Source organism: Astatotilapia calliptera, chromosome 7 (genome assembly GCF_900246225.1).
Source record: "Astatotilapia calliptera chromosome 7, fAstCal1.2, whole genome shotgun sequence".
NCBI lineage: Eukaryota > Metazoa > Chordata > Actinopteri > Cichliformes > Cichlidae > Astatotilapia > Astatotilapia calliptera.
Window position 1 is genome coordinate 55,604,061 of NC_039308.1, and position 21,252 is coordinate 55,625,312.

The following is a 21,252-nucleotide window of genomic DNA, read 5'->3' on the forward strand; positions in this document are numbered from 1 at the left end:
TTCAAACTGTGAAATCCATACTTTGCCCCCCGCTTTGATTTAGATGCACAGGAGGAATCCATTGACAGCTAGTTTTAGATGCAAGCATCAGCATGACTGAGGCGGAGATATGTCTGAATGAAACAGACAGGGACTGCCTCATAAAAGGCAGGATCTCCATGGTTTCCCTTGGACCTGGGCCTCGTTGCCATGGGATTGGAGGGCACTACTGAGCGAGAAAAAACACAGAAAGACAGGAAGGTGTCATCTTTCCATGTGCCTCGTCATACACAGTTTATTTTGCCTTCTAGGTTTAAATAAACTTTATCATCGACAAATTCACCTTAAAAGTAACTGTGAAAGAAATTCTACTTAGAAATTGTGCGTCACATTTTGCGTACACAGTCTGCCCATTTTTAGAAGTGTCTAAAATTAGCATCGATCAAACACACCTTCCTCCCCCAACATGCACACACGATCCTTTCACATGACATGTATCTTAATGGCCTGTTTGCCTAATGGTGTAATGGCTGTTTGAACAATATTGTGCCCTGTCCTAATCCCGGTCCTAATGCCACTAACAAATCTCTTAGTATAATAACAGTATAATACTTATTATTACATATTAAGGACAGCAATCATTCATTCATGTTCTATAATAAGGTTGCACTTGCAGTAGTTCATACCTCTTCGGAATAAAGATAGGAAGTCTAAGCGTCTAAACAGGACAGGGTTGACCAAGTTCAAAAACACTGGTTCTGTTTATATAAGCCTTAACAGATGTGAGGAAGACCAAACACCAGTATGTTTGGTTGTTATGTACTAAACAGGTCACGCTTGGACTCAGCTCCATACAGTGCCTGAGGTGATTGAGTGGGTGGTGTAACATAGGGCAGGTGCACAGGCTAAGTGATGAGTCTGTCTACGTGCAGACACAGCATGATTTGTTCTCAGCCCTGTCGCAAACTGTGAATGTCTATACAGAAAACATATATTAGGCAGTTGTGTCAATTTAGTGCACTAATACACTGATGTTGGAACTGACAAAACAGAGCCAGAATGAATTACCCGAATAGACTGAATGGCATGGAAACTAAAGTGAATAAAGTAGAATTTAACTACATAGTACTGGTTATACTGGTAGAACACATTGTAGAAGCAAATCAAATTTGGTTACCTATGATTTAGAGCAAATGTCTTACCTCAATTAAATGATGCAGACTTGAGTGAGTTCGGAGCATCATAGGGCATTGCCAGTGTGTGTGTGTGTGTGTGTGTGTGTGTGTGTGTGTGTGTGTGTGTGTGTGTGCGTCTGTGTATTTCAGTCAGATCTGGTTTCATCCGGCCTCATTTGTCCCCAGACTAAGGTTGAAGCCTACTCAGTGCTTCCACGAACCTGGCGCAAAACTGGACGTTGAAGCAGCGTTAGTTTGAATAGTGGGCTATAAACAGTGATGTCAAAAAAATCACAGTCCTACCACTGCATCATGGAATATTTTGACCTCTTGTAATCGGGTACTCTGATGAAGGTTCTTTAATATTTCAACAGAACATTTAATTTGACTTTTGATAGGAATGATCTTTTGTGTATCTGTGCGGTGACTGTGCAAACATAAAATGTAGATCATTGTTGACAGGGTTTCTTTATGATTGTCTACATACATGTCAGTAAGCTCCACCATCAGCACATTGTGCCTGTTACACATAAGACAAAATTAGTAGTATGTTTGACTGTTGCACCTTGAGGTGGAGAAAAAAAGAACAGCATACATGAAAAACCTTTAGAGCATCGATTCTGTATTGTTGACATCAGATATCAGTTTATTTTACTTACTTAGGAGTTTGTCATGGGTCCAAAAACTGTCTACTTTAGCTACTGTTGGCACCTCTAAACTAAAGTTCACCATAGTTATAAAGCCCTGCTATGATGCCAGTTACCAGCACAGATAAGAGCATTGTTTATTTATAGTCTCAGGTTGGTGCCTGTCTTTTTGCTCCAGTGTCTCTCCCTCCCATTGTTCTTCCTCCAGTGCTTTTGGGATTTTTTAAAGTTTGTATTCTGGAATTTATGAGCCACAAAAAAGCACGTGTTTCATTAACTTCAAGTCCATCTCTTCAACCTTATCTGGTCCTATCTTCTTGAACTTCATGACACCTGAACAAATTTTAGGGGAATGTTTTGGGGTTTTGTTTGTTTGTTTTGTTTTATCTTTGTTTTGGTTGTTAAGCCACTAAAACTGACTTATGAATGATAAAATCAAAAATCAAAATATTACAAGCAGCCTGTTACAACAAAAACACATTTTCCGCCATTTCTTTAGTTCAATCTATGGGAAATGCCGAAGATAACACAATTTGATTCAGATAAAATAGTATTGTTGCACCAACACGATCAATCCCAAAGAAAGATTAGTTGAAAACTTGGTATAGCTCAGCACGGTGTGTAGTATGACCTAATTGGACAAGTGGAGGAAAAAAGAAACATTAGCAGGCTTAAATCACTACCTACAGCAGATGAACAATGTCTGAAAGTCATGTCATTAAGAAACAAACAAACACACAGAAACAAACTGACACAGGTCCTGAGAGATGCCGTTCTGGCCTGTCAGTTGATTCATCAACTGTGCACTGAAGCCTCATCTGAAATGGTCTCAGTGGTAGAGTGGCTGTCAAGAAACCTGGTTTCCCTTCCTTTTTAAGGATGCAAAATTAAGATACAGAATACAAAGAAATAAAATACCTCGAATACCAAACAATGATGAAAAACTAGAAATGAACAAGTAATAGTAACCAAAATTGAAGACAAAGGAAAACATGAACCTAAAAATATATAAAAACTATATGAGAATGAAGGCTACAGAAGTAATGGAAAACTGGACTATAAGGACGCTAAACAACAACAACAACCCAAAACATAATCAGACAAACTATTTAATAAAAACCCATTATTGTTGACAACAACAAACAAAGACAGGACAGTGTAATAACCAAAAGTGTGGCTTTGTTTTCTAACAGCAGCACTGTGCCATAGAGGAATAATTAGCTACTGTTTCATTTTTCAGCATGGCAATGATCACAGACACATTGCCAATGTGGTAAATGCATACCTAGGTAAAAACATGAAATACTATGAGCCATAGATGGGCCTCTCCAGAGCCCGGACTTCAACTAAGGCAGCTAACATTCAAAGAAGAGCTTTGAATGTCCTTCAAGAAGCCTTGAGAACTATTCCTGAAGAGCTGTTTGTAAAGACATTACAAGAAAGCTTGACTGAGAGAGCTCAGCTCAAACAATACTGGATCATGAATCAAAAAATGCCCACTTGATGCTCACACCCACTTGCTCTTATTTCCATACCACATCCTCCATTCCTCTTTCTTTGTCATCCTCTCTTATATAGGTACGCAACACAGGAGCCAATGAATATTCAGTGAGGCATTCACAACCAAAAGGGGGGTAAAAAATGCAAAGAGCTGATTAACACTGTACTTCTTGAAGTCAATATATGCAATTTTCAGCATAGATTTATTATTTTCATTTCATACTTTTTCAGCTGTGTTGTTACATACATATATAACATCATATAAAACTAACTAAGAAAAGCTCCACTTCAACTCATGTGGGCGAAACTGACAAATAAATGGAATAAATGACTGAGCAGTTTTCCATGAACAAAAGTTCAATAATTTATTAATCTGAGAAGATAAAAAAGGTGGAGCAATAGAGGCCCTGCTGTCCAGAATGTTCAAACACATTTAAGTGACATGCTTAAGTGTTTGTCATATGCTTTGTACCATTAAGAGCCTGGTAAAACAGAAAACAAGATAAGGAAACTGGTTGGAACAGACTCTTACGTAGGAAGCTGTAAAATGGCAAGAGAGATATGGCCGGGGAAGGGGACGGTTTGTATATCTTATGATAACATTTTATTTCCATTAAAAGAAACGAATGGACACTAAATATGTGTGGATGCGAGCAGAGAGCTGAATGCAAGAAAGGAATTCACAGTAATGAAGACTGAAACATCTTTTATTATTTCTACTTGTTGCTGTCACTTCCAGGTGCCCATCTAATGTACTTTGTCAATATGCATTAGCTGGGCAAAGGCATCCTGGTGAATGAAGGTAACCAGGCAACTGTTTTCAGACACTTGAGATTAAGCCAGTGCACTTCCCCCTTTGTACGTTTATGTTCATAGTGCAGAGCTTGTAAGGAGCCAGATGTTTCCTACAGATAGTATGAAATGAAGCTTCTAGTAATTGAACAGAAACACAAACCGAATTTGAAATATGTTTTAGGTTTTTACCATGCAGATAAATACAGAATTATTAGCCCCCGTATGAAGTTCAAGGTTTTAGTCAAAATTTTCACAGGTGTTTTTTTTAACAGAGCAAGAGATTTTCAACATTTCCAGCAGAGTGTTTTTTAAAATACTAGTTTTCCTTAAAAAACAGAATATTTGGAAAGCATAAATGATTTGTATTTGCACAAAATGAAATAATTATTCCAGAAAAAAACTGTGGTTAATATTATTAGCCCAGAGAAAACTGTTCATTTTATGGAACCGTAACACAAAACACTGCAGTGCAAGGATATTATTTAACTTTGTAAAGCTCAACAATTGTCAAATCAATTGGCACTGAGAAAGCATCATACCAAAAACAAAAGAAATCAGTTTAGACTTAAGAAAAAAAAACGAAAAAACCCCCCCCTGCTGATCCTTACATAGTAGGAGATGGATATACAAAGCATTTCCAAGTGTCAAGAACTGGAGTGTCATCAAAAAATTCAAAGAGAGTCGCAGAACAAACTTGGCAGAGGTAGGAAGCGAAAGAGTTCAAAGACTCTGGGAAGAAAACTTTGTATGAGATGTGCCTAAAGACCCCAGAACAACTCTAGTGACTCAGCCACGTCAGGAATCATAGTTATGATTATAGTGAATTATAAGATAGTCGCTAGGACAGGAATGGACTGCAAGGTTGCACACCAAAATAAATTCAAAGCTGGTTTTGGGTTGTTGCTTTGTCTTCCAACACAACAACCAAAAACATGCGATGCCCCTGGTGAAGAAAATCTGTGGACTGAACTGAAGACCAAGGTTCATGCCAGAGGACCATCAGATCTGGAGGAGCTTGAGAGATTTGCTAAAGAAGAATGAGCTGGGGTTGCTCAGGAGTTGTGTGTGAGACTTGTTGAAAACTACAAGACTGCAGCTTGTCCAGCAAAAATGATACACAACTGATTATTAGCATCTGGGGTCTAATAATTTTCTGTTTTACAGAAACATAAAAAAATAATAAATTGGTAGTGACCATCACTGTTAATTTAGGGCAGCTGTTGAATAAACCTTATATTGAGTGATGATACTATAAAAATGTTTTTATGTATTAATTTTATCTTTATATCTGTGAATTAAAAGCCATGCTGAGATGGCCATCTACTTGACAAAAAGGGTGGAAACAGGAAAAAGCCTGACAATTGTTAAAGTGAGCCCTGTTTCCATGAAGTTCAATTATGGCTTTAATGCCATCATTTCAAATAAATAACTAATACGCCCACTAATTTAAAAAAAAAAAATGCCTGTATGTGGCACCAACATGGACACAGAGTGTGTTGCTGCTGTTGACTATCAAGACTAGAGAAATCATTGATGGACGGGGTAATGGGAATCACAGGTAATTCTCTTTTATGATGGGATATTTCACAGTTGAACCAACAGTTGATACGAAATGATCCAGCCGTATCAGCCTCCTTACGGAAATATTGAAATACATCCGGCTGTTGAAACATTTTGTTGGGGAATTTTTAAAGGCTTGTTTAAAAGAATCAATATGACCTTTCACATTACAGTAATACAAATGTGTTGAACAACAAACTAAATAAAAAGGTTTATTTTCACACAAACAAGTGTGAGGAGAGGGGATTTTCAGGCCTTTCTGACTATTGTGGAGCTGTAGTTCAAACTAAAGCTCGCACTGAGCTGTGTTTGTCCAAAGGCTTTTCTCAGGGACGTCATTCAAACTGTAATCCAGTAAACATATTCATTAAAAGCATCTGGCTTTATAATAATTAAAATCCAGCAGGTTATTGTTATAGCTTTGGTAGTATTTTTTTATTGTTAATGTATTTGTTTATTTTTCCCATTTCCTTGCATTACTGCACATCATTTTGTTATATAGTTTAGTTTATAACCAAAAGTTGTAAGCCCCCCGTCAGAGATATTCTGAGCCTGGAGAAACATATTAATCTTTAACCAGTAGTTATCGTGGCAGCTGGTGCTTTTAAGCCGGATCTTTATTACTCAGAGCAGCAGGATATGCTTGGAGCGTGTCTGCATTTAGAGGTGCTGCTCTGCTCGGTCGAGTAAACATATGTGTATATACACACATTGCACTAAGATGCTGGTTTTTGGCTATTAAGGTGGCTGGAAGGAGCAAACATATTTAACTCGTACACTGTATTTAACGAAAAGCAGTGTATTATATTCAGAAATTAAAGGGACTTTTTGTTTGTTTGTTTTTATTTCCCATTTACATTTTTGCTTTGCTGTATTCTAAATAAAAGAGGATATTAGCAGGTTATTATTTGATATAGATTGACTTGTATGTGAAGAAAGACTGTTTATTTAGGAAATATGAGAAAAAAACTTTCTTTAACTACAATTTGGTGCATGAGATGCTCTTTTGATCTTCAGCAGATAATAATGAAATATGGCAGGAGGTGGATAAAGAAAACAGAGCTTCTCTTGTGCACCACTGAAATTATACATACTCAAAGGTGAAATGGAAAAAAGCCCATGTGAGCTTTCTGGGTTTTATATATATTTTTGATCACAGAAAAGGTCAGGAAGAGGACAAAAGGCTTAGGAGAAATGGAGATGGGAGCCATCTCACTCCAGCGGATGGTACAGCCACATTAACAAATTAATCACTGACAGGCTGTAAAGGGATATTTTTAAATGCGTGTTTTGTTTTTAACTTTTTCTTGGTGATTTGGACTTTTTTATTAAATAAAAATGTCTCTGTCCCAGGCTCAGTTTGTAATATCATGGTGTAACTCATCCTAAATTTAAAATTGAAAACGTACTCAAAAAATGTACTCGAGACAGATAAAGTCAACTTTTTCCATAATTTAATTATTACAAAATCTTCTTTTATAATACAAAAATTTAAATAAATAATTCAGTACATAAAAAAAAAAAACTGCCAAAGTACTTCACTTTATAAGGTTACAATGCTTGAAAGAGGCAAATCACAATCACCAAGCAGATAGTCTCTTTTCAGAGTGGACATTTTGTTCACGACTTTAAAGCGAAGGGACCGCTGGCTGAGGTCTTCCTCTGAGATACCATCAAAGAAGAAATCCTCATTGAAGATCGGATTACGGCTCTTTCTGATGACAGTGCTGCGTTGCTTCTGGATTTTTCCGGGAATCAGAGACAGGCTGACACTACAGTTGATAATCTTGGGGTCTACAGACAGAGGATAAAGGCCCTCTGCACTGATGAGTCGAACTCGCAGTCTTCGGTTATCTGGACAGTATTCTGCTGAGAGTCTCAGACTGCCCTCTTTTCCAATGGGCACCATTTTTTCCTTCATGACCCTCTCTCTATGCAGAATCAAGTCCATGGGGAAAATGGTGGGTGGTGCCAGGCTGTAGTTGCTGGGCAGCCCTTCAGCCAACCCCTCTGATGCCCTCCTCATGACATTGGGGCTGTTGTCGGTGGAGCTGCCTTCATCTGTGGACAGGGAATTGTTCCTAGACACCATTGCTTTCCTTATGTTCCTTGACAACAGCAGTTCATGGCTCAGCGCTTTGAAGAGGGAAGACTTGGCAGGGCACCTGGCCAGCAGCGGCGAGCTGAAAGGAGAGGATTCAGTAGAGGAAGTGGTATCACTGTCTAGAGTGGTCTGCCAGTTTAGGGTGTAGCCTCTTGGGGAAAGCCTGGAGGTCAGGCTGTTAAGGCTGAAGGAGGAAGGAGAGGAGGAGGGCGAGGTGGAGGGGGTGAGTTTGGAACACATGCTGGATCGACTTCTGGGCAGCAGCAGGGGAGAAGAGCCTGGATCAGAATGGAAAATTGACTCCTTTCTTCTTGTGTGGGGGCTCTCTAGTAAAGTGCAAAAGCCATAGCTGGTCTGGGTTTTGGCTAAGTGTGGAAGCGATAAGGCAGCCTGGCTCTGAGGGTCTGCATTGGTGCTCTCTTCATCACTGCAGCCATCGTAGGGGCTCTCATCCACACTTTCTACCTGAATAATGTGTTGGTTGAACGGCTCATGAAACGTCATCTCCGTCTCAGGGCTGGGTCCTTCACCTGGAGGCACCTTCATAATGCGAGCTGCTCGGCTTTGCTCCGTGTTCTTCTCCTGCAAGGACAGGATCGTTGGGGGAATGCAGAATTCTGGGATGTTGTCAGGGGTGATGATATTAGGACAAAGAGAAATCCGTTTGGATTTGTCAGCCTTTTCTCCCAGCATGATGTCACCAAGTTTATAGCTGAGTTCTGCTGTCAAGGTAGGCAGGCTAGTTCTCTCCACTGACATGCGGATCCTCTCCACCATCCACATGGGTCCTCTGGTAGAAATCCAAAACTCTGTGAAAAAATAAAATAAAATAATACTTGAGTTGCTGAATTATGTTTTGAAATCAAATGCATTCACAAATAGTCAGGATATCCCCAACAAGTACTTGGCAGGAAGGTTTTCTTACCTTATATTCTGGGGCTATGGATAATCCACAATATTATCCCAAAAAAGGACAAAAGCTCCAGTAAGGTGCTGAAAGATAGAGAAGTTGTAAGGGCTCTCTTGACAGCAGATGGAGGTCCTGCAGATCTGTGGCTCTTTGAGAGACGCAGGCGGTTTAAATGTAGCAGGAAACCAATAAATCTAACACACGCCTCCAGCTCAAACAGGATCCTCCTGCTCTCCTTAGCCGCTGGTTCCCATGGAAATATCCGAACCACAACAAAGCTCAGTGTGCCTGTAGTGGCTGCCGTGCTGTTTAGCAAGATAAGCGTGTTACTGTACTTTGAAAGTGAGCAGCTGGTTTTTAAACAAACTGTTTTTAAACAGACTTCTAAATCAGATGTTTGTTTTTCCATGGAAATTAAATTAGAATGTGGGCTTTACCTTGTTCTAAGAACATAAAAAAGGTGATCTGTTTGATAAGAGTTCTGAACACAATTAAATAATAACTCTTGCCATTGATGTCTAAATTGCATTGTCAAAAGTTCAGGACACAAAACTGCCTTGCGTATTAACTTTAGGAGACATCGTTTGGTTTAAAGAGTTTAAGAAAAATAAGCAACCTGGTTTTTAATATAATGCCGATGAGTGTTTTAATGAAATAAAGGTGGAAATTTCTGTTGTTTGAACCAGGTGAGGTTGTTTATATTTGCACTCTTATCAATGTCACACTTTTATGTAATGTGGCAATATGCATCGAGCATATTGGTGATGTAATGATGCAAAAGTAATTTACTGCCATATCACTGCATCACCAATATTCCTGATGCAGTTTGCTTCATTACACACATGTCCTTATAAATGAGCCGAGTACATTTTCTGTCTTGAGAGTACTTTGAATGTTTATTTGAAATTTGAGAGAAAGATAGCTTTCCGCACTACGGGACTAGAGTTTTATGAAGGAAATCATCTGTGAAATTGGAAAAATTAAGAATGTGCTAAATGTGCTTGCTGTAACTCTTAAAATGATTGCAAGAATTGCAACAATATTTTCGATGGCATTAAAATACAGGATCTTTAGAATCTCTCAGGAAAATAGATTTTTTTTCACCTAACTTCTATCTTTACATTACTTTTCTTGGTTAAAAAGATACAATCTGGAGAACTCGAGACCCCAAAAATAAAAAAATCCCATAATCTGATTCTTTTATATACAGATCTACTGTATTTATATCAATATGTTATAGATATACAGAGTATTTATCTATAAAAGATGACGTTTGATATACTGAAGAAGGTCCTATTACAAATCTGGCTTTTGAAATATCAATATCATAATTAAACAAAGGCCAATGATAACATTTATTGGTATACTGAACATTGCTCTTTAGATCTTCACATATCAATGCAATGTTATGTCAATGCTTCCCTCTTGTGGTGAGACAGTTTGACACCTAGATTTAATTTTTCTTGGACAGCACAACAAAAGTTAGCTTTAACTATTAGTTAAACTCAAAAACTGCAGAAGAAAACCTACATCAGTTTTCTCTACCCTTTTTTTTTTAAATTACCTGGTACTACTACATCAAAGGCAGTTTGACCATCTTCATACTGAAAAGACCCAAGTGGAAAAAAACTCCACTCTGAACACGACAAAGTTCAAGTGGAGTAACTTGGTTACTGCGTGTTACCAGGCAATAAATGACAGGATGATGTCAGAGCTAACGCTGTACCTGGAAAGTGTCCTAAACGAGAGTCGCCACTTAGAAATGTTTGCCAAAATGTTCACGCCGCATCACTAATTCACACGTACCTTTCGAACACCTTGTACCCTTTATAGTATTGTATTATTTTGTGAAGTGAAGGCTCACATTGGATAGCGTGAGAAAATGAAAAAACAAAGCAAACACATTTTGATTGGGCTTTGTAGACTAGGATAATCGGTCCCGCTGTGATATTTTAATAGTCTTTTTGGAATACCAATCATCCATACCTATTTTGCAAAATACCGACAATACTTTTCACTCTGTCCGAGTCCATCCCTTATTTTCTCAGAGATGAGCATGTCCTTGTATTTCCTGACCATAAATGCTTCCATATCTCCATTAGGGGGTAGTATATGTTTAGAAAACAATAGTGCACCCACCGATAGGGGAGGTGCTGGCCATATTGATACATTAAATAATATTCTCATTTTGTCGCTAAAATATATCTTAATGCCTTATCTTAATTTGACTGCTTGATTATTGGGTTAGTGTAAGTGTAATTAATCACGAAAAAACAGACAGATACTCTTTTTCAATGTTGTGTGGGATGTACGTTCCTGCACGTTATAGCAAGACTTGTGGAGGTTGCCCCCACTTTAAACATAAACCTCCATGCCAGGCTTCCATTAACGCTTAGTGTGAAGACACGCTTTTGGCAGGTGCTCTACACTGCACAAATTAAAGCATTTTCAAAATAAGAGAGGTCAGTCTCTCAGATCTTCCGTGCGTCTATCCCTGTGCATGATTGCCAGGTTAATTTTATCTGCTCATCGCACTGGTAAGGTTGTAAATCTGTCTTCATCGGGATACATATTATCTGACACTGTGCGTGAGTGTGACGCCGCTTCCTTTTTGCGGCGCACAGATTTGTGGTCTTTTTTTTCTTCTCCCCCCCTCATCCTTCTCCACTGTACGATAAACGAGGAGGGGCTTGATGCCGTGGAGGAGGGAGGCAGTCAGGCTGAGCTGACCCGCTTGCGGTGTGTGTCGCTTCGCCTACATTCAAGTCAGCTCGCATGCACTGACGAGTGAGGGACATCAGGTAGGATTTTGCCTTTTAAGAGATTCTATCCAGTTTCTTTTTAAATCCTGGCGTTATTCTTCAAGGTGCTGTTCCTCCCAAATGATCTCACTACAGGGAGGCGGACCGCTCGATGTTGGCTCAGCAGAAGCGCTGGCAACATTTCACATGAGCAGTCTGCAGACGACCTTTTCACTTGATTAGTGTGATGTTTTCCACTCTGGTATTTCCTTTTGCTCTTCTTTGGACCTGACATCTGTCGATTCGTTTGCGCGTTAAAATAAGACTGGTAAATCTAGCCCATTTCTTCGCCTACTGTATAACTGATTGCTTTTGACATTGACAGATAAGAGGTAACAGTATTTGATTGACCCACTTGTTTGGCGTTGGTGTTGCATTTTAAATATCTAGGCTTCCCCAGTTTCGTCCTTAGAAGTACGCTAAATAGGTAACTAATGCTGCTCAGCTCCAGCATCCTCGCTGCTCTGCAAAAAAATGTTTTGTACAGTAACTTGGACTTGACCTGAATGTTATCTGGATCGGCTCAACATCAAAGCTGACATTGACGATGTGTAGTGCGCATGCAGGGATGTAGCCACTGGTGAATGACTTACTGTAGGTTAATGAAAATGTAGGGAGAATAAAATACTGGTCAGTATGTTAAGACTGTTAACGCTTGCAGGGACTGTTGTGCTTTGCCTCAGTTTTAAAAATCTGATCATTAATTCATCTTAGAAGAAAGATTAGTGCTTTTCCCTCGTCTGATACCTTTACCAATCCTCAGAGTGAACATTCACCTTATTTTCTCCATGATGCCAACAGGGAAGACGCATAACTTCTGAATGAAGGACACGTCTCCTTAACCATTAGAAGCCCTTCTGCCTCATACAGATGCGCTGTGAAGAGAGCTTTTTTGAGCTATGGGCTATGTGGGTGTTTCACAGATACAGCTGTCAATGCTGCTTCAGCACAGTGACTCTGGGCTGAAGGTGCCAAACTGTAAATCCCCGAGATGGTTTTACATTGAGTAACATGTATCATATGTGTTTTTACTGGTTTGACTCATATAGCAAACCACGTTAGCTGCAGACTTGCACAGCTTCTCTTCTCTGTAATGGAAAAACTGTTTTTTGTTGTTGTTGTTGTTGTTGTCGTCTCGTTTTTAAAGTCCATTTCCTCTTAAGTATATAATACAGCAGCTGTGCATTTACCACAAGAGGCATCCTGGATATTGATGGTCAATTCAAGGATACCGATGCCGTCAGGGAGTTTCAGACAGTGGAGTGACATGTTTTACCTGAGTGATGTGACTAGAAAGGTCAAGCTGTCTCAGCATGATGTCGACAGCTGAGATTCTGGATGGCTTAAAGGCATCACTGGCATGCTAGAGCTTTGATTCCAACTGGGAGTACCCATCCTTAAAATGCACTCCCAAATGGTACAGTAAGGCACTAGAGAGTGTGGGATAAAAGCTTCCACCAACCACACATTTCCAGCAAGAAATGGTGTAGGAGTACCTCTGTAGTGTGTTTAAAGCACCACTAATGCAAAACACTCTTGCATTTTACAAGGTATTTTGTGTGCCTTCCTGACTTTGTATCGCTTGGTCTTACTTTAAAGTGTAAGCATCATATATACAGCTTTATATTCATGATAATTTGGGGCTTTAAATGGTTTCATTTAACTGTTAACTGCACAGCATACAGCTTTAATGACTTTAACAAGAATTGGGTGCACAAGTTTGAATTTATTGGATTTTTCTCTAATCTTGCATTAGAGTTAGACAAAAAGGAATTTTATCCCCAATTCTTTTAAATCTTTATGTTGATGGCTTGTCAAAGAAGCTGAGAACCCGTTAAACTTGGTGCAAGGTTGATAGTCTTTTAGCGAACCATATGATGTATGCAGATGATCCTGTGGTCTTTAGTCCTTGTAGTGCTGGTCTCCAGCAGCTCATCCACATACAGTGGTGTGGAAAAGTGTTTGCCCCCTTCCCCATGTCATATTTCTTTCTATGTTTGTCACACTTAAATGTCTCAGATCACCAAACAAATTTAAATATTTAAGAAAGAAAACATAAGTAAACACAAAATGCAGTTTCTAAATAAAGGTATTTTGAAACTGCTATCTGTGGTGTATCCCACAGATAGCTGAATTCAAACAAAGTGAAGATCTCTCAGTCTAGAAAAGGTTATAAAGTGATTTCTAAAGCAGTGGGACTCCAGCAAACCACAGTGAGAGACAATATCCACAAATGGCAATAACATGGCACAGTGATAAACCCTGAGTGGCTGGCTGACCAAAATTAGCCCAAGAGCACAGCGGCGACTCATCCAAGAGGTCACAAAAGACCCCAGAACAACATCCAAAGAACTGGAGGCCTCACTTGCCTCAGTTAAGGTCAGTGTTCATGATGCCACCATAAGAAATAGACTGGGCAAACACGGCCTGTTCTAAGATGAAAACCCCTGCTGAGCAAAAAGTTTGCCTCAGTTTTGACAGAAAACATCTTGATGATCCCCAAGACTTTGGGGAAAATACTGTGTGGACTGACAAGACAAAAGTTGAACTTTTTGGAAGGTGTTTGTCCCATTACATCCGGCATAAAAGTAACACAACATTTCAGAAAAGGAGCATCATACTAACAGTAAAATATTTTTGTGTTAGTTTGATAGTCTGGTGCTGTTTTACTGCATCAGGACCTGGAAGACTTGCTGTGGTAAATGGAACCATGAATTCTGTTGTCTACAAAAACATCCTGAAGGAGAATGTCAAGCCATCTCAAGCTGAAGCGCGTTTGGGTTCAGCAGCACCAATGAGGACAAACATCGAAGATTTCCAGAGTTTAAAATGTCAAATAATAATCTTGCTGTCTATAATAAGGTCAGACATCTTGAACATCTTATTACAGAACCAAAAAAGTTAATGCATATACAGATTGAATAAAGATCTCTTTATTTAGACAGATCTGTGGAATTACAGAAAAGCAAGTTTATGGAAATTTCATGTAGTTTATAATGTCACCATTATGTAATTAATGAAAAGAGCAAGACGCCTCAGTGCAAACATGTAACTGCTGGAGTCAGTACATTTGAAGCTTTATTAAGAAATCTCATATATACATTGATTTCCAGGCTCAACACTTAACAAATATAAGGTGTGGCACCACACATTATCAGTTTTTATTGTGGAGACATTGGTATAGTTGTTGCTTTGAGGGAAGGCGATTTGGGTGCCTTGCACTGAACGGGCTTTCAAGCATAGTCCAGAAATTTTCAGGGTAGAGGTAAAGTCTTCGGGAAGTCCATTCCAGTAGCTTATTGTTAGCCTGCTTTATCCATTCCAAAAAACAGCTTCAGTGCATGTTTGGCATCATTGTCCTGTTGGAACACCCAGCTGTGTCCAAGTCTAGCTATTGATTTGAGGTGAAGTTGAAGAATTTGAAGATAGTCTTCCTTCATTACTCCATCCACTGCAATATACCAGTACCACTGGAAGCAAAAAAGCCCCAAAGCATGATGTTACCGCCATCATGCTTGACAGTTGATACAGTGTTCTTAAATTTGAAAGCCTCACTTTACCGTGCCTCTTGTCATTATGGCCAAATATCTCAATCTTTGTCTCAGCTGACCATAAAACCTTTTTCAAGAAGGAACTTGGCTTGTTCATGTTGGTAGCTGCATATTTTAGTCAGTTTGAAGGTGTCCGTTTTGTAGCAGAGACTTCTGTCTTGGTTCATACCCTCTCAGTCAATGATGTGAAACTCACTTCACTGTGGACAGTGATCTTGGTGTCCAGCCACTTTTTGTTCATGGGCACCCAGAGCCTTTATATTTCCTGGGTTGTTCTTGAACACCCCAACCAGTTTCCTCTCATCCAAGGGTGAAAGTTTGGGTCTTCTTCCAGACTCTAGCAAAGTGGAGACGAAAAGTTGAAAAGGTTGTACTTGGATACCTTGGAATCTGCAGTTGTTCAGAAATGGCTTGAAGAGACCTTCCTAACTTACATAAATCTGCAATCTGCAGATCGAGTTCTTAGGATTTTCTTTTCACTTGTTGTTCACAATATAAGCCCATGGCTTGCCTGTGTTTAAAAGAAGAGACCTTCTCCTGCCTGAGCATCTACAATGAGTTCTGTACGCTTTCTCCACAATACAGTATTACACAGATATAATTAGATCTCAGGAACACCAATGTCACAAGCTCACATGCAGCATGCATCTGCCAGCGGCAACTGACTGCTGCTTCAAACAAAACACTAGATGCTATTCACAAGACCCAAGGTTATGAAAGCAGAGTTTGTAAGCTTCATCAAAAAGAGATTTGAAAAGTTTAGCTCAGATCACAAATAGAGATTCAACACTTCTAAGATTAAATAATATTCAGTATTTCAGTTTTATTGAGCACTGGCAATTAAAACCAAGGACTATTTAAATTGTAGCTTTTCACATTTATTGCCAACTACTTCGGAGGCCATTACTGCAATGATTTTGTATTATAGGAAGCTATAGCAACATCTCTGCTAGCATAGCTGTAGTTCACACTTTCAGCTCAGTGCCTAATTTGCTAATTTACATGTTTCAAACGTGTTCATGAAATACACCACACTCTCTCATGAAACACTTTTAGTCTGTGTTTGTTCAATTTCTGCGTTCTGGGGCGCAATAAGTAACACTAAAACTGCTCTGTGAGAACAATAACAAGGTCATGCATTTACGAGTAACTATTTTGAGCCACAAAACATCGAGAACAAGCAAATGCTAAAGACAAGGCCTCCTGCTGTTCATTAGAGAAGTGATTTTCCTCTCAGCTGTTGTAGTTGCTCTGTCATCAAGAATATATTCCTGGTTGGAATTCCCCAGGAAATGTTCAGTTGGAGGGTGGGAAGTAAGGGTTCTGAGAGTCATTGGAGAGTGTGATTGTTGAACTATATTGGATGCACGAGTGTGTAGGAGGTGGAAACTAAAACACACCCCATGCTGTCGGTGTGACCCAGCCTTTGTGTTCTGTGTTTACAAGGGAAATAGATTGGTCCTGTGTTTTCTCTCGCTGCTGTCACTGTGATCACAGCCTCTTTAGGGGCTGGCTTGCGTTTAGATTACTTTCTATAGAACAAATGTATGAGCTGGCCACCATTCCCAAACCCCTGCTATTACAGCAATCTGAAAGAACAGTTTCTCGAATTTTTCCATACAGATGAATGTGGCAGACAGGCAATTTGTTAAAGCTATATATAATGCGGATTTTTAATCGGCAAACACTTGACCATATTTCTAATTTGCTTTCAGATATGAAGTGAGGCTGAGCTCTCTTTCAATTAAGAAATGTAGTGGGATTAGATTAGACTGACTCCACACTTGATTAATAATGGTTGGACATTACAGCATAGCATTTAGACTGATCACATCCACAAGTCACTCAGTTGTTAAATTGTTAGTGCGTGAGGTTTAATGCAATATTGTTTTATTTTGGTGCTTTTAACTCACAGAAAAGCGAGCAAGCAATTCATTAATAGTTCGAATTTCTATTATATACACATTTATATACACTATAAATGTGCTTTAAACTGGTGTGGCTGTGCCGGGATAAATCAACAGACTCAAAAAGTAGGTCAGTAGATGCCGCCATGATGTAGTTTAGGTCAGTGGCAGTCGCACAGCCTGTGGCACTTCTCATCAGCATGTCAAATTAAAATGCCAGTTTGAAGTACTAGACAACAGGTTTACCTTCGCTGCAATGCACACAGTATAGGGCTGTGCAAAATCTCATATCCTGATATAAGACATCTATCGTCCGATAACGATATAAATCACAAAAATGTAACATTTTCTGTTAATTCTGTGAATCTCGTGCACGTCGACTTGCGTGAAGTGTTTCCAGCTGCGCGTCGTGTACCTGGAGTCGAGTGTTTTAACCGATGCATGAAACTATACATTTTTAGAAATAAGTTGTAACAGCCGCTGTTTTCTTTGTGAGTATTTATTACACGGCGTGCTGCGGGGAAAAGCTTGTTCTAACGTTTGAGTCTAAGGTTTATTTTTTTAGCACCTGGCGGGTTTTTTTTTTTTTACTTCTCATCCGTAATAATCTGCTCTTTAAGTGATTCAGTTTATTTTGAAAAGTTTTAACAGGATCTTGAGCTTTATTGTGAAAGGTTTATGTGGAACATAAACAACCGGACACGCAACAGTGTTACCGTCGTTGTTGCTAACAACAGCGCATAAAACAGGCTCTTGTCCGTCAGTAGTGTGGTTATATTAAATATAAGAGAAAGAGAGAAAGACGAAATTAATATAGCCACTACAGCGACCATCAAAAGGATGAAAACATATTGCCGTAAACAGTTTATTTTGCGACACCACGAAACAAATGATAGCATAAAATGAAACAGACGTTTTTATATCGTCATCCAATACATATCGGTATATCGAACAGCCCTAACGCAGTACACTATTCCAAATTGTGTTAGTGACATAAAGTGGCATCCTCTTACTTTCTGTGAATTTTTTTTCACATAAATTATTTGTAAATCAAAGAGTAATTGCTATTTTCCACTTAATTTGTGTGTGTGTTTTTTGAGTTCAGGCCACTTTGTTGACATTTAATCTAGCAGTGAGCACTTATCTAAATATTTGAACAAAGAAATTAAATTGTTTGCTCCTGTTCATATCGTATAAATTACTCATTGAGGAATCAGTTGTACTGGTAAAGTGCCAGTGAACAGGGTTGTGTTCAGCGCTGTTGACAGCACATACTAAGGGTTTTTTCAGTTAAAAAAAAAAAAAAAACCATCAATGCTTTGGTTTTGAAGAGAAACATGATCTACTTTACTTGAATCAAACTAATGATCAGCGCTGAAGGTCATTTGATATATCCCATTAAAAGAGAAGCACAGCTCAACTTATGCCCCTTTGTCCCCAAAGAGTGAATACAGTTAGGTATTGCGTTTTCATTGCAGGAGCTGATTTGCTGCGTTTTTTTTAAGTCAGTTTATTTTGCTCTGTTTTTACAGTGCAAACGGCTGCTTCAGACAGGTTATCGCCTGGTTGTCTGTGTTGAGTTACAATGGTTTGATAATAATAATAATAATAATAATGGATACTTTATTGATCCCCATGGGGAAATTACTTGTTTTTCTCTGCATTTGACCCATTCACTCTGTGAAGCAGTGGGCAGCCCACTAAGCAGGCGCCCGGGGAGCAGTGTGTAGGGACGGTACCTTGCTCAGGGGTACCTCAGGGTAGCCGTTAAGTGGATTCGAACCGCCGACCTTCCGATCATGGGGCGACCACTTTACCTACTGAGTGAATAGTGACCATGCTGTAACCTGCCCAGTTTCTCTTTGCACCATTGTAGACTTACTGGTAGTGCCTCCAAGCTTCCTCTGCCAGAAACAGTGTGTTTGTGGGAACTGTGTATTGATATACTCAAAAGAAATCAAATACTTAAGTTTCTTATGCAGTCAAAGTCTTCTGAATAGCACCGTTATAATAATATTAATGCCAGCTGTAATTGCTTTACTACAGTCTAATGTACTGTATAGTGGTATTTATTTTTGTTCTGCTTTTGAAGACATTTCCATGTTCAGTTTCTGAAAGATCTCTCAAAGACATGATGGTACACCCACGATCCTCTTTTGTGAGAGCATTTTTCACTGGAATAGAATTCCCTTAAAATGCCACTCAACCAAAGGTCAATGTCATTGTTGCCTAAATCCAACTATCCATCTGCTATGTGCGCGATAAATGCATCAAAGACAAATCCAGAGCACTGTAACGAAGTGCAGTTAAGACTTGAATCCCTTGATGGACCTAAGACACATTTTGTGGCTCGAAGACAAAAAAAGAGTAGCATTTGAAATATGAATGTGTCTACACCCTGCTAAATTTCTACATTTCTAAAATCCAATACACCGCTAAATCTCTAAAAACCAATCAAGTATGCGGGTCTATGACACAGATATGGAAGTTCAGGAAAATAAAAACAGGTGTATGGAACATGCAGCTGCACCGTGGGGAAAAAAAACAGCCAGAGTGTGTGGAAATATTTCATGTCTGTGTCACATGATCATAGACACAGATGTTTAAGATCTGTACAGATAATTCAAGGTGTGCTGGATTCAGTAACAGCCAGATAAAGTAACTAAAATGACATTATTATAGTATATTGGTTTAGGGACAATTGACGTGGCAGTGGTTTAACATCAAGGTTAATTGTGGGCTGTCAGGTCCTTTGTGTGCACAGTAGCTGTCAGCCTGTTTTTGCGACTGCTTGGGGAAAGGACTCCCCTGTCTGAAGAACAGCACTGAAATTACTGCTATCCTCTGCTCTGATCCTCTGCAGGCTGCTGACCAAGCGAGAACTCCTCCTTTTCTCCCCCTCTCTCCCCCCTGGCTCAGGGCTATGTAGTGTCAGCACCTCAGTTCTTCTTCTTAGAGAACTGTGGACTCTCACAGACTATCAAAATTATTTTATATTGGTATGTCTAAAGTGCATTTAGCAGCCGGATGCTGTAAAGTGTAACTAATTGCGTTACTTAAGCCTTATATATTTAGATTAGGTGTACAGTATCTTATTGATATCTTATTCCAGTGTTTTTCTCTAATTTTTCTATACAACTTTGCACTGTCCACTGTTGTAACAAAACAAATTTCCCACACGTGAGACTAATAAAGCTTATCTTATCTTATCAGGAGTAGTGGCCTTGTGTTTAGAGCAAAATTATTGTCTGATTACATTGAGCAGAAGACACTATCAGGTTCTTTTTGAGGGGTTTTAGCAATTAGAGCTCATACAGCAATTGTTTTGGACTGAAACTGGATGAAACATATCTTGCTGTTCTTTAGAAACATGTAGGCCTTTCGTAGTCACACATAAAAAAATAAAAAAAAGTAGCTTTTTCAAAATTTACTTAGTGCTGATGTCATTTTATGTATATGGCTATAGACTGGCCACATATGAAGTACGCCAAAGACAGAGGATCAGCAGAGCTGTTTCACTAATGCTGCCTAACAGCAGCTAACACCAGCAACAAAACAGCAGCACTTACCGAGTGCTGTAGGATATCTTCAACAACTCACTTCTGTATCGCTGTCATCGGTCAGAAGTGAGCTTCACTGACTCATCGACTCGCATCCCTTTCATAAACCTTTACAACCTCCTCCACAGTGAACAGATGTAGACGCACATTGACAACTGAGGTAAAGAGCGGACTTGCAGCCTACACTGTAGATGAAAATAGGCCAGAGGTTGTCCTACACTGTAGGGGTGCAACGATACTCGTATCGATATTGAACCGTTCGATACAGTGCTTTCGGTTCGGTACACACATGTATCGAACAATACAAAATTTGTAATTTATTTTATCAACTTTCCTTCTGACGATGCTGTCTGTGTTGAGCGCTCAGTGAATCTGCGTTCGACTACTCCGCCTAGGCTGTGTGAGCTCAGACTCACTGGTGAGATGAAGTGAAGAAGACTGGATCATAAGTGAGGAAAACTCAGTATGATCCAATCTGTGTTATAAGAAAGAAAACTTAAAACAGAACAGTCATCAGTCATGTGCTTAACCTTAGTCCAGTCTTTATCTCAGTGTCCAGTTGGTCTAATTGGAGAAAAACACCTTTCTCTACTATTACAAATGACCTATTTTGAGCTGGAGATTTCTTTAACACGGAAAGCAGTCCTACAGAATGGTGAGTAGAACTATATCAAGGAAATTAAACTTGATGGGTAAATTAAAATGAAGAAAAAATATCCATCAACTAACAAAAAATACACAATTGAACTGCATGCTTCTGTCA

General features: G+C 39.2%; 2 protein-coding genes across 7 annotated transcripts in view; one reads left to right on the forward strand and one right to left on the reverse strand.

Moving 5' to 3' along the window:
• Nucleotides 1-7,188: 7,188 nt before the first annotated feature.
• On the reverse strand, nt 7,189-8,800 carry c2cd4a (C2 calcium dependent domain containing 4A). Its single transcript, XM_026177080.1, has 2 exons — nt 8,686-8,800; nt 7,189-8,569 (listed from the first exon to the last, which is right to left on the reverse strand). Exon 2 carries the CDS (start codon nt 8,541-8,543, stop codon nt 7,200-7,202), a length of 1,344 nt encoding a protein of 447 aa, XP_026032865.1. The 5' UTR covers nt 8,544-8,569; nt 8,686-8,800; the 3' UTR covers nt 7,189-7,199.
• A 2,308-nt stretch (nt 8,801-11,108) lies between these two features.
• Nucleotides 11,109-21,252, forward strand: part of tln2b (talin 2b) — a 93,213-nt gene continuing 83,069 nt past the window's right edge. For 5 of the 6 annotated variants that reach the window (XM_026175915.1, XM_026175917.1, XM_026175918.1 and 2 more), the window contains exon 1: nt 11,109-11,471. The gene's annotated coding sequence lies outside the window, so the exon portion shown is untranslated. The remainder of the gene's footprint in view (nt 11,472-21,252) is intronic. The other variant, XM_026175916.1, reaches the window with a different exon arrangement.

Coding starts and splice junctions, on each gene's coding strand:
- c2cd4a (XM_026177080.1), bottom strand. CDS start 8,543: ATGTGGATGGTGGAGAGGATCCGCATGTCAGTGGAGAGAACTAGCCTG.